The 13720-nt window shown below is 41.7% G+C and overlaps 1 protein-coding gene across 5 annotated transcripts in view; it reads left to right on the top strand.

Moving 5' to 3' along the window:
* LOC126353854 (uncharacterized) overlaps positions 1 to 13720 on the top strand; it is an 830655-nt gene that overhangs the window by 709821 nt on the left and 107114 nt on the right. For all 5 annotated transcript variants that reach the window (XM_050003019.1, XM_050003018.1, XM_050003020.1 and 2 more), the window contains one exon: positions 5448 to 5527. In XM_050003019.1, coding sequence (XP_049858976.1) covers positions 5448 to 5527 — 80 coding nt within the window. The remainder of the gene's footprint in view (positions 1 to 5447; positions 5528 to 13720) is intronic.

Genomic DNA, 13720 nt, shown 5'->3' with positions numbered 1-13720 from the left:
TTGTTTCATAACACTTCACTCACTACAAACTGGTGAAGGGCCATTTTCTGTGTCACAACTTCCCATTTGCTCTTCTAAAAAACAGTCAGCATCCCTCTATAATGAGTAAGACGTTGAGCTCAGAAAGAGGTATTGTTCTATGCGTAACTTGGGGGTAAGTTTTTCTAGAAAAAGAAAAAAGGGAGAAAACATATTGTGAAGGTGTTATGTGGAATGTTATTTATTTGTATAACATTGTTTTTTACACAACCCCATCACAGGTACTTTTTAGCTGCCATTTTAAATAAGTGTAATTTTTGCAATTTCTTTAATCTCTTCTGGTAATTTATTGTGAAGTTTTATTCCTTGGTAGAAAATGCTGTTTTTTGTGTTATGTTTGTTTTCTCTTGGTAAATGTAAGTTGAGTCTAGCTCTTGTTCATGGTCATGGATAGAGCTGTTTGTGGAGTAATTACCAATTTTATCTTTGATGTGTACAACTGACTGGTAAATATATTCACAAGGGTTAGTTAAAATCCCCAGCTGTCTTGAGTTAGTGGGGGTACACTTCATGTGACACGTATTTTGTTTGTGGCGCGTTTCTCAGTCATTTCGGAGCTATTGCATGTTGCACATTTGGCTATTTCATGTTTGCACTTCATTGTTAGTAGCACAGCTTATCCACCACTATGCGCAGGAATCTAACCAGAAAGGAGACTAGAAGCATTTAAGCAGTGCAAGGACCAGACACTGATTTCTACATTACTCATAGCTGTGCATGTGTGCTAAAGCCTGTTCATAGTGCTTGAAAGTAGCAGTCTGCCAGCTGCTTAAATGAACCTGCTGTCTTTATTTGAACGAACATACATACTCTCATCAGCCACCAAGCTGATTAGAGCTTGGCAGCAGCGAGAGATATGGTACGAAATGTTTCAACCTTTACTGGTTCAAATCCTGTACGCAGCAGTGTCAAGAAACTTACCCACCCTGACTGCTACGGTCGCAGGTTCGAATCCTGCCTTGGGCATGGATGTGTGTGATGTTCTTAGGTTAGTTAGGTTTAAGTAGTTCTAAGTTCTAGGGGACTGATAACCTCAGAAGTTTAGCCCCATAGTGCTCAGAGCCATTTGAACCATTTGAAACTTACCCACATAATGTTTGTGAACACTACTTGACGACCAACCTCGAGCCAGCGCCTTTTTCTGTAATTTTTTGCTCCATGAACATTGTTTCATAATGCATAAATCACAAGAAAGCTATAAATTTGGCGACGCCAAATCGGGTGTGACCTAACATTTTGGACAAAGAAAATTTGATAGTAGAGATAAAAAATTGTCATAAACAGCGGGAAAATGTTAATTGCATGAACGTAAAATGGGGTTATACTGTACGTGCTATCCTACAGTAGAAACTCGCATAAAAACCTTCTTGTAACATACTTAAGAAAGGATCCATGTAAGAATACCTTAATTCAGTAACTTTGTATGTATAAGACACTGATGGAATGAAAAAAAATTTAAAAGTGAACAAATACTTTATTCCATTCTATACCTCACTCTTTTTTTATTTTATTTTATTTTATTTTATTTATTTTCCCCTGTCGCAAAACTGCACCCTTATGGGAATGGCATAGAGGATGTGTGCCCTGGCTTATGGTACCCTATTATTCCACTGGCAGGCTGTCACTGAAACCAGTATTACGAAATTCTCACACAGAGACTGTTTCCATAGAATTACAAATTAACAGTCAACTGAGTAATTCAGTATCTCTCTCTCTCTCTCTCTCTCTCTCTCTCTCTCTCTCTCTCTCTCTCTCTCTCTCTCTGTCTCGTTACTGTGAATACTCTGTCACCAGCTATGTTTTTTCACCCCTAGAGAAAAACATTGGTGGTCCAAATTCTTCAATCGTCCACCAGATCAGTAGAGTTCCCAGAAGTAAAGATAAAATCAAACAAGTAGTACCTGGCTACCCTATTTATCTTGTGCATGTCTTTTGAACCACTGCGCACAACTTGCAGAGATTGATGAAGTTCCAACATACTGCTGGAGGATAGCACCAAATTGTCGGGGCTGTATGATTAGTCTTAGGTCTAAGGCCATGGTTTAAAAATAGACATGATTGTCCAAAACTAGACACCTTAAAGTAATGACTATTATCTCAACTGTGATGGATATTGGCCGAAAATAAAAACTTTAAGACACAAGTTGCAGCAATTGGTTGGAGCAAGGTCCAACGTGCATACATTTCGATCAGTGGCATCCCAGATGTGATCAGTAAGGTTAAGGCTACATAAGTACCCCCCCCCCCCCCCACACACACACACACACAGGAGTATTCCTCAAACCAGCCTGACAATTACAGAATGGCAGAATGGTGGAATGGTGCATTGTCTTGAAGTTACACATTGCCTGTGGAGTGCTGTAGATGAACTTACAGATGTGTGTATTTTAACGAGTGAGAGACATGAGACACACATCAGGGGGTCTATTTCATCCAATTTAACTGTCTTACTCCATAACTCCACCACATGTCAGGAGCAATGCTCTGTTGGCAACATGACTGCACTGACTTGAGAGGTATTTTCAGATACTTGTATCCATCCATCAGTGTGTAGTAATGCCTATCATTATGACATTGATGCACCTACTACACTCACAGAAAACACATCTGAAATGTCGCTCCTTAGTATAGAAATGTACAGCGAGTGGTCACTCACAAAATGAGACAGAGGTGTCATGTCAAGCCACGGTTTGGTGAAAGTTTCTGGTTCTACATTTACTGTACTCAGTACATGAAAATAGTTGGTCTGCATGGTCATATCAGCTCTGACAAGTGACCACCTGCAGCCAGAGGTGAACAGTAATTTGGCCTGCGACATCAGTGTGGTTTATTCATATTTTCCACTACATTGTAATATGCAAAATACAAAAGTAGTTGTAGTGCACATAAATATGTATTTACTAACAAATCAGTTTGAACTGATTAAGTTTTCTAATTTTCACAGTCATTGCATTCTCAAGTATATCATATGAAAAACTTAAATTATTAATAAGTATGATGTTTAGAGATTGTTATGCAATCTGATAAATGCTCTGTAGAGTAGGCTTGCAAATGTGAGAAACCCTTGGAAACTTCACTTTGTCAATAAGCAGCCTCCACATGACTACCGAATACTTTTAGCCATGCCAGACATGGATAGTACTTCGCTACATAGAAATTTCTGTTTCTTTATGTAAACTTTGTGAGTACGCCTGTTCGTAACTGTCAAATGGGAGTAGAAACAAATCTCCAAAGGCATAGACAGTGTATGAAGATCAGGTAGAACAAGGTTCAAATTCCCATTGTCGTTCCAGATTTAGACTGACTGCAGTGTACATAAATTACTACTGCTGAATGGTGACATACCCAATTAATTTCATTTGATTTAATTGATTTCTGTTCTGTAGGATTATATTGTGTAAAACAGGTGTATGTGTAATGTGGGACACATGGAGAACAAAAAGCTTCAGTATCACATATTTCTTAAGGAGCAAACATTTTGATTAGGCTTCGTACCATTCGTGGTTACACAGTATGTTATTTACAAATTTAATGTGTTAGGAACTCTTTAACAGTGTAATGTTGCTTTTGTACTGCAAAGTCATTGAATTTCGTTGAGAAATTGACATGTACATCAATCTGCAGGTTTTTGAAAGAACTTAGACTCGACAAGTATGGGAAGATAAAACCTGTTTACTACTTCATGAACAAAATATGAGTCTGAAGTGATGGCTGTTAATTCTTGTGTATAATAAACAAAAATTCAACATGATGTCAACGCAGTTTCTATTTGATACCTAGATAGTTAGCAATGCACTTTGGTCACATTCTGTATTATTGATGTCACAGGACAACAGTTGCTTCGGCAAATAAGTTACTGCTACTACCGGTGGAATAACTGAAAAAGCGTATGGCGTACTATATTTTTGCCAGGGATCCTGGACAAAGTAAGTACTGTTACTCCTCATTACTGAACTGTTGTTCACTATCTTTTCTTCTTGCCAACTGAAGTTGCCAGCTGCCTTTGGCCTTACTGATAAACATTGTACAGATGTAATTGCGTAGGCTTCCACGGCCAGAGTCAGTAGACATATCCAGAGTCAGTCGACATAAAAGTTTTCTGGGTATTGTACCGCGTCATAATGTAAAAAACTACTGCCGCTGAAGAAAAACCAAGTAGTTTTTTACATTATGACGCGGTACCACACCCAGAAAACTTTTATGTCGATTGTACAGGTGCCTACTGACTTGACAAGCAAGTGTATATATGAGATAGTTTAAATACACTAACATTTGTGAAAATTGCAACATACAGAGAGATTGATATTGAAAAAAACTCAATTTCTAAAACAGTGTACTTTTAGGAAATGTTTGAAACTGCAGAGGTGGCATGTCCATAAGCCCATCAACTGTCCACCCTTAGGAGCTCAGTGTGGTCAGTGTTATCTAAGCTTATTTTGTGAGGAGCTATCCATCTGTCAAATACTTCCAGTATTTTCATTGTTGTCAGGGTGAACAGCTTCAACATGGGTGTGAGTTCAAATGGAGTGGGATGAACTTCCGTGGCAAGTGAGCTTGTCACATCGTGATACTACATCATACAATCCACAATATTGATGCATGTCTCTCACTAGAATATTTAGTGATGAGTGTTTACTGAACCACACATTGCAACCACAGCATGGGATTATTGCCACATGAGCTGCACATTTGTAACAGAACATGCAGCTTTATCCATAGCATTAGCCCAATTATGGACTGTGTTATCAAATGCAACGAGCTGGGCAACAGCATGCGTGGCATGATTGTCATCTTCAATTCTCCAGAAACATGTTAACACCTTGCTGACATACTGAGTGACACAGTGGGTTGTTTTCATATGATTTGTGTTTCAGTTGTCCTGTTGTGACTGCAGCATATGAACTGAGCAGTATAAAAGTGGCCCCAATCTAGTAGCCTGTAATGTTTAGCAGCCCAGTTGACAAATACAAGATGAGTCTATTTTCTTGTCCTGCACATTGGCCAGACATGTTGCCCAGTGCACATGTCTGGGATATAGGCAATTGGAAACTTCATTGTCACATCCATCAGCAACCACTGTTCATGGATGGTAGTGTCATGTACAAACCTTGTGAAGGGAGATTCCAAAGAATTATAATGTGTCCCCCTTCAGTTCCATGCCAGAGGGCCTTTAGAGATTCTAATTCTAGGACACAAGAACTTCACAAAATACTCAATTCTCAGTAACAGATAATTTCCAGTTTTGTAAATCTAATGGTTAGTGTACCATTTTGTAACTAATCTATGCTATGAAGTTCAGTACAGTTATTTGTGTTGTTATTGGTGTTGCAGTTTTCATAAACATTGTATTTTCAATGTATGAGTATAGTTTACACACAATCAATGCTGTTGTTTATTGTTCTATCTAGCATAGCACAGCTGAGTGAGGAGTACTTCACGGACGACGCAAGTGACTACGGGGCTTCACCAATGCCAAAAATTCCAAATGGTAAGACAGCAAAATTTTAGGCTGTATGCCATTTTCTCTAAGGTAATATTGGGATAAATATTAATGGCAAAAATAAGTGCACATTCATACAAAATATTGAGAGACTCATTTAGATTGGGTTGCCCCCTGTTATCAAGGTGTGTTACACATCAACTGGCATGTCTGTTCAGGTACACTACATAAACACAATGATCTTTTTTTGATGCCTTCACTACATCTCCACTCACAGCTACCCATTCCACTTCTATTGATTACCGTCCTCCCCTCACTTGTTAGTTGTTGCTTAATGCCACCTTTGACACTCTCATCAACTACACCTTTTCTAATTCACAAACTAGATAAGTATGAGACTGAGGGCAGTGTGCTACAGCAGCTTAATCGTACCTATGTGACAGAATGCAAAGAGTAATTGCGTCCTTGAATGCAACAAATTATCATTCAGAACTGAGTTGAGTGATAGGTGTTTCTCAAAGTTGTGTGGTCAGTTTATTTCCTTTCCTGTTCTAGGTTAAAGATTTGCCTGTCAGTGTCAGTACTCCACCAGTTTTGTTAGCAGATGACGTGCTTGTAATAACTGAAAATTGAGAGTCGGGAAAAAAATCCCTGACTGCAACATTAATACACTTGCTAGGTTAGGAACAAGGTTATGTCTAAACACTTTAACTCTGTAAAAAAACACACACAGTACAATTCAGAATCCAACATTCAGAATTTCAGGAAAAGTAAATTGTAAACAGGACATAGGAGAGGAAATGTTCAGATTTTTGTGACTAAATGTAGATAGGTATCAGGTAAATTGTGCAGATTTGCATTTGCAGTGCAAGTATTATTCAGTGCCTCTGATGTGGACACACAGAAAATTGCATACCACAGTTATTTTAAATCTGTAATCAGACATGGCATTGTTTATATGTAAAACATTTTTTGCCATGTCAATTTGGGATAAAATCTCAAGCTTTGGATGATAGCCTCCATTGTCATCATCAGGAGCAACTGACTGCCTTCACTGCTGCTTTGGTGGTCTTATATAGCCCATGGATGGCTTCTGATTGGTTGGCTTGTGATTGGTCAGCAATTACGTACTGCTGTCACAGACATGGTTATTGTGTGCACTGGTGGTGCCAGTGCTTCTGTTGGAACGTAAAACCTTGGAAGGAATGTGTCTGCTGCTTCTCTTCATCGAGCACTCGTTTCAATGCACCACTCAGATAGTATCCGCTATCACAGTTAAAGTTCTTCTCACTCATTCTTATTTCAACAGACTCCTTAATAACAGAGTACCAGTATGTGGAGGCATGGGACAGAATTTTTGTTTCATTGAACAATATTTTATGTTTGTATGTGAGGCTGTGCTCCGCAATTGCCGATTTCTTCAGTTCTCTATTTTTAATATGGCAATGGTGTTCTGCATAGCAGTCAGAAATGGTACGAATGGTCTGACCTATATAACTGCTTCCACACTAACAGGGGATACTATAAATTCCAGGGACACTGAGGCCGAGACTCCTTAATTTTCTTAGGAGGATGAAAAATCGGTCTTATACCCCATCTACTCTTCCAATTTTGCTGGATGTAGCACCACAAAAAGGAAAAACTGCAATCGATGTTTCATCCTGTGAGTGTGCAGCATTAAAAGACTGCCTTTATATCATGTGCATCATAGTCATTCTTTTGGAACATGTACTTCAGATGGTTAATTTCAGACTTTGTGGTCCTCATCTGAAGTAATTTTTGCTGTATGTACCAACATGTTCAAAACGGCTCTCTTCTAAGCATGATGATGGAAACTCTTATGAATTGATGTATAAATTGTTATATGTCGACGTACTGTATACAGAGTGGCCAAGACGCCCATCCACTTGTTGTTGTGCTAAAATGTCTAAGAATGGCAGCCTCCCTTTCTTCTCCATCTCAACACTGAACCAGATGTTCAGATGTATGCTGTCAATGTGTTCCATGAATTGTTGCAGAGCATCTGTGGCATGTGGCCAGACCATAGTTGTATCAACAACATAACGATAAAATAAGGATCTGGACAGAGGGGAGCCAAATTTAATGCACATTCCTCAAAATTCTCCATAAAAAAGTTAGCCAGTGATGGAGACAATGGAGAGCCCACCACCATACTGTCAGTCATTTCCTAAGATTTATTACCATAGGTGGTGGTCATCACATACCAGAACAACTTTATAGTTTCAGGAGGAAAATGATCCACCAGCATTTCCAATGTGTCCTCCACAGGAGCTTTTGTGAACAGTGATACCACACCCAGGCTGACTAAGATGTCATTGGACCAACTCTAATCTGTTTGATTTTCTCAATGATCATCTGGGAGTTTTTGATGGGATGTTCACACTGGCTGACTGTAGGAGTCGTCGACTTTGTTAGGTATTTGGCCAGCTTGTAAGAAAGAGGACCAATTGCACTGACAATAGGTCTCAAGGGAACATTAACCTTGTAGCTCTTCTGTAGTCAGTACAACCTGGGAGGTCTAGGAGCTTGGACTCTGAGATTTTTTCTAACATCATCGGGCAGACCGGAATTCTTCAGTAACTCCATGGTTTTTCTGCTGTACGTCAAAGTTGTCTCCCGTTTAAGACATTTGTATGTACTGTCCTCCAACAGTGATGTCATTTAGCTATGATATTCAGTAGTATTAAGAACCACTGTGGCATTTCCTTTGTCAGCTGGTAATACAACAAGATATTCATCCTTCCGAAGTAAACAGTAAACTCTCTCCTCTTTATCCCAAATTGATGTGGCAAGAAAACCAAGAATGTTTTAAATAAGTTCTATCATGAAAGACTTCGTTCTCGTATTATTTTCCTCTATGGGGTGGACATTTTGCCAGGTTCATAAACTGGAGAAGCTGCGTGTCAAATATGCACAGTTGCTGAGTAATTTGGCATTTTTACAACGCTGTTGCGACAAGGAGATTGTGCCGAAGTCAGTTGGAATGAAGAATATGTTACAGAAGACAAGCCGGGCGATCATCAAAGAAAGGTTATGAGACACAACTGGGTTTTAATGCACAAACTTCATATATATAAAAACAAAGATGATGTAACTTACCAAACGAAAGTGCTGGCATGTTGATAGACACACAAACATACACACAAAATTGAAGCGTTCACAACCAACGGTTGCTTCATCGTGAAAGAGGGAAGGAGATGGAAAGACGGTAAGTGTACCTACCCCCTACCACACACACACACACACACACACACACACACACACACATACCCATCCACATATACACATGTCTGCTTGTGTCTGCGTATGTGCAGATGGGTGTGTGTGTGTGTGTGTGTGTGTGTGTGTGTGTGTGTGTGTGTGTGTGTGTGTGTGTGTGTGTGTGTGTGTGTCTGCGTATGTGCAGATGGGTGTGTGTGTGTGTGTGTGTGTGTGTGTGTGTGTGTGTGTGTGTGTGTGTGTGTGTATACCTGTCCTTTTTTCCCCCCGTAAGTCTTTCTGCTCCCGGGATTGGAATGACTCATTACCCTCTCCCTTAAAACCCACATCCTTTTGTCTTTCCCCCTCCTTCCCTCTTTCCTGATGAAGCAACTGTTGGTTGCAAAAGCTTGAATTTTGTGTGTATGTTTGTGTTTGTTTGTGTGTCTATCAACATGCCAGCACTTTCGTTTGGTAAGTTACATCATCTTTGTTTTATATATAATCATCTACAGTTCTCTCACCATTTGACTGAGAATGGGTTGATATGACTACAGCTGCTCACCAAAGAGCTATTCTTAGCAATCCATCAGCTAAACAAGCTAAGAAACTAGAGCGTCTTGCAGCTACGCAAAGATTGGAGTCATCGTATGAAATAGCATGCACTCTTGTCAATCTGTCGGACAAGAACCTGAACTAAGGAACCATCTTGGCTTTATTAAACGGTTTGCATTTTGCTCCTACACCGTGTACAATACCCATTGTGGATCTTATCAGTCGAGTAGAACAGTCAGTGCCGTATCTTGCACTAGACGGTGCCGATGAAGTGAAACTTATTACCAGTCGCTTTTTGGCCTTGGCTAAGTATCCCAGATCCAATATCAGTAGAGAGGAGAGGGAGTGACCCCTTATACTTTGGAAGGATGAAGATCTTGTCAAATTACCAACTAACAAAGGAAATGCCACCGTGGTTCTTAATATTAAACCGAATATCATAGCAAAATGATATCACTGTTGCAGGGCAGTATGTACAAATGTCTTAAACGAGACACAACTTTGACATACAGCAGGAAAACCACAGAGTTCCTGAAGAATTCCGGTCTACCAGGTGATAAGAAAAATCTCAGAGTCTGAGCTCCTAGACCACCCATGTTGTACGGACTACCAAAGATCCACAAGGATAATGTTCCCATGAGATGTATTGTCAGTGCAATTGGTTCTCCTCCGCAAAAGCTGGCTAAATACCTAAAAAAGTTGATGACTCGTATAGGTGGTCAGTATCAAAAACTCCCAGATGTTCATTGAGAAAATCAAACAGATTAGAGTTGGTCTAAATGACATTTTTGTCAGCCTGGATGTGGTACCACTGTACCCAAAAGTTCTGGTGGGGGACACTTTGAAAATGCTAGCAGATCATTTTCCTCCTGAAACTATAAAGTTGTTCTGTCATGTGATGAAGTTGACCTACTTCTTGTATGGCAATAAATTTTATGAAACGGCAGACGGTACGGCGATGGGCTCTCCATTGTCTCCATCACTGGCTAACTTTTTTATGGAGAATTTTGAGGAACATGCATTAAATTCTGCTCCTCTCTGTCCATCCTTATTTTATCATTATGTTAACGATACATTTTATGGTCTGGTCACACAGCAAAGATGCTCTTGAACAATTCATGGAACACATGAACAGCATACATCTGAAGATCTGGTTCACTGTTGAGATGGAGAAGGAAGGGAGGCTGCCATTCATAGCATAGACATTTTAGTAAGACGAGAAGTGGACGGGAATCTCGGCCACTCTGTATAACCTTAAGCTGAAGCTTAATGATTTATGCTTTAATGCATAGTTTCCCATCACCCTGCTCAGAAGAGAGCCGTTTTGAACACGTTGGTATATATAGAAAAAAACTTTTTCTGATGAGGACCACCTAAAGTACAAAATTAACCATCTGAAGTATGTTTTCTGAGAGAATGTCTATGATGCATACAATATAAAGGCAAATGGGCAGCATTCTCAAAAAGAGGAAACGTGAAAATGCCGCACATTCACAAGCTGAAACATCGATTGCGGTTCTTCCTTTCTGTGGCGCTACATCCAGCAAAATAGGATGAGTAGATGGGGTATAAGACCGATTTTTCATCCTCTAAGAAAATTGAGGAGAGGATGCACCCTGTTAAGGACAGTCTCGGCCTCAGGGTCCCTGGAATTTATAATATCCCCTGTGATTGTGGAACCAATTATATAGGTCAGATCATTTGTACTGTTTCAGACCACTGTGCAGAACACCGACGACGTATTAAAAATAGAGAACTGGAGAAATCGGCAATTGCGGAGCACAGCCTCACGTACAAACATAAAATATTGTTCAATGAAACAAAAATTCTGTCCCATGCCTCCACATACTGGTACTCTGTTATTAAGGAGTCTGTTGAAATAAGAATGAGCGAGAAGAACTTTAACTGTGATAGCGGATACTATCTGAGTGGTACTTGGAAATGAGCACTAGATTCAGAGAAGCAACACAGACATTCCTTCCAAGGTTTTACGTTCCAACAGAAGCGGTGGCACCACCAGTGCACACATTGACGCAGTCTATGACAGCATTACATAATCGCCGACCAACCAAAAGCCAACCAATCGGAAGCCATCCACGGGCTACATAATGCCACTAACGCAGAAATGAAGACAGTCAGTTGCTCCTGACGATGACAATGGAGGCTGTCTGAGATTTTATCCAGAATTGATGTGGCAAGAAAACCGAGAATGTTTTACATATAAGTGCTGTCGCGAAAGACTTTGTTCTCATGGCATTGTGTCCTGGAGAAGTACTAGAAACATATCACGAATACTGAAACTCAAGAAACACATAATAGAAAGGTGTGCTTCACATCAGAATTTTTGAGATTTCGATCTCCATGCGAGATTTGAACATCTCTGATCAGCACGGAGTGTACTATCTTCAGTCAGAGTGAAAAGATAGACAGTATGTTCTAGACTAATTTTTGTGATGACAGATGTATAGTTGCTCTGTCATGAATAAAGCTACATTACATTTATCACACTGTGTGTGACTGAAGTAGTTCCTAGTGTGCCGTGGAAGATACTTCCTATCAGAGTGATGCTGTCTCTGTCATGAAACATGCAATAAATTTGCTACTTTGTGTATTCAGGTCCAGTGCATTATGACATGAAAATGTGGCATTACACAATGTACCTGGATTATAGTGCAGGATATGCAGTGTCATCACTGCGCAATTACAACAGTGAAAAGTGACTGCAGCGACAATTCACACCTTGTACCTACAGATAAAACCAGCGTAACTACACTCCTGGAAATGGAAAAAAGAACACATTGACACCGGTGTGTCAGACCCACCATACTTGCTCCGGACACTGTGAGAGGGCTGTACAAGCAATGATCACACGCACTGCACAGCGGACACACCAGGAACCGCGGTGTTGGCCGTCGAATGGCGCTAGCTGCGCAGCATTTGTGCACCGCCGCCGTCAGTGTCAGCCAGTTTGCCATGGCATACGGAGCTCCATCGCAGTCTTTAACACTGGTAGCATGCCGCGACAGCGTGGACGTGAACCGTATGTGCAGTTGACGGACTTTGAGCGAGGGCGTATAGTGGGCATGCGGGAGGCCGGGTGGACGTACCGCCGAATTGCTCAACACGTGGGGCGTGAGGTCTCCACAGTACATCGATGTTGTCGCCAGTGGTCGGCGGAAGGTGCACTTGCCCGTCGACCTGGGACCGGACCGCAGCGACGCACGGATGCACGCCAAGACCGTAGGATCCTACGCAGTGCCGTAGAGGACCGCACCGCCACTTCCCAGCAAATTAGGGACACTGTAGCTCCTGGGGTATCGGCGAGGACCATTCGCAACCGTCTCCATGAAGCTGGGCTACGGTCCCGCACACCGTTAGGCCGTCTTCCGCTCACGCCCCAACATCATGCAGCCCGCCTCCAGTGGTGTCGCGACAGGCGTGAATGGAGGGACGAATGGAGACGTGTCGTCTTCAGCGATGAGAGTCATTTCTGCCTTGGTGCCAATGATGGTCGTATGCGTGTTTGGCGCCGTGCAGGTGAGCGCCACAATGAGGACTGCATACGACCGAGGCACACAGGGCCAACACCCGGCATCATGGTGTGGGGAGTGATCTCCTACACTGGCCATACACCTCTGGTGATCGTCGAGGGGACACTGAATAGTGCACGGTACATCCAAACCGTCATCGAACCCATCGTTCTACCATTCCTAGACCGGCAAGGGGACTTGCTGTTCCAACAGGACAATGCACGTCCGCATGTATCCCGTGCCACCCAACGTGCTCTAGAAGGTGTAAGTCAACTACCCTGGCCAGCAAGATCTCCGGATCTGTCCCCCATTGAGCATGTTTGGGACTGGATGAAGAGTCGTCTCACGCGGTCTGCACGTCCAGCACGAACGCCGGTCCAGCTGAGGTGCCAGGTGGAAATGGCATGGCAAGCCGTTCCACAGGACTACATCCAGCATCTCTACGATCGTCTCCATGGGAGAATAGCAGCCTGCATTGCTGCGAAAGGTGGATATACACTGTACTAGTGCCGACATTGTGCATGCTCTGTTGCCTGGTTCTTTGTGCCTGTGGTTCTGTCAGTGTGATCATGTGATGTATCTGACCCCAGGAATGTGTCAATAAAGTTTCCCCTTCCTGGGACAATGAATTCACGGTGTTCTTATTTCAATTTCCAGGAGTGTATAGCCTACAGTGGAAGCCAACAATGAATCTGCTCCTGGTCTTTGAGGGCAATGCTACCACAGATGGTTCTTTTAACCAACAACATTTGCAACATAATTGTAATGCTACTTGCACAGCTTATACACCACGTAAGGCACACAAGCACCTGCTTGCTGTGTTGTCACAACCAGTTGTGTGTCGTGAATAATTGGTACCAATGTTGCCTCCTGTACTGGACAATGCTGCAATTACCTTTCAGCATCACCTCTGTGGTTCACCCTGCACCTAAAGCTA

The sequence above is a fragment of the Schistocerca gregaria genome, chromosome 3, assembly GCF_023897955.1.
Source record: "Schistocerca gregaria isolate iqSchGreg1 chromosome 3, iqSchGreg1.2, whole genome shotgun sequence".
Taxonomy (NCBI): Eukaryota; Metazoa; Arthropoda; class Insecta; order Orthoptera; family Acrididae; genus Schistocerca; species Schistocerca gregaria.
This window is presented reverse-complemented; position numbering and strand designations above follow the sequence as displayed.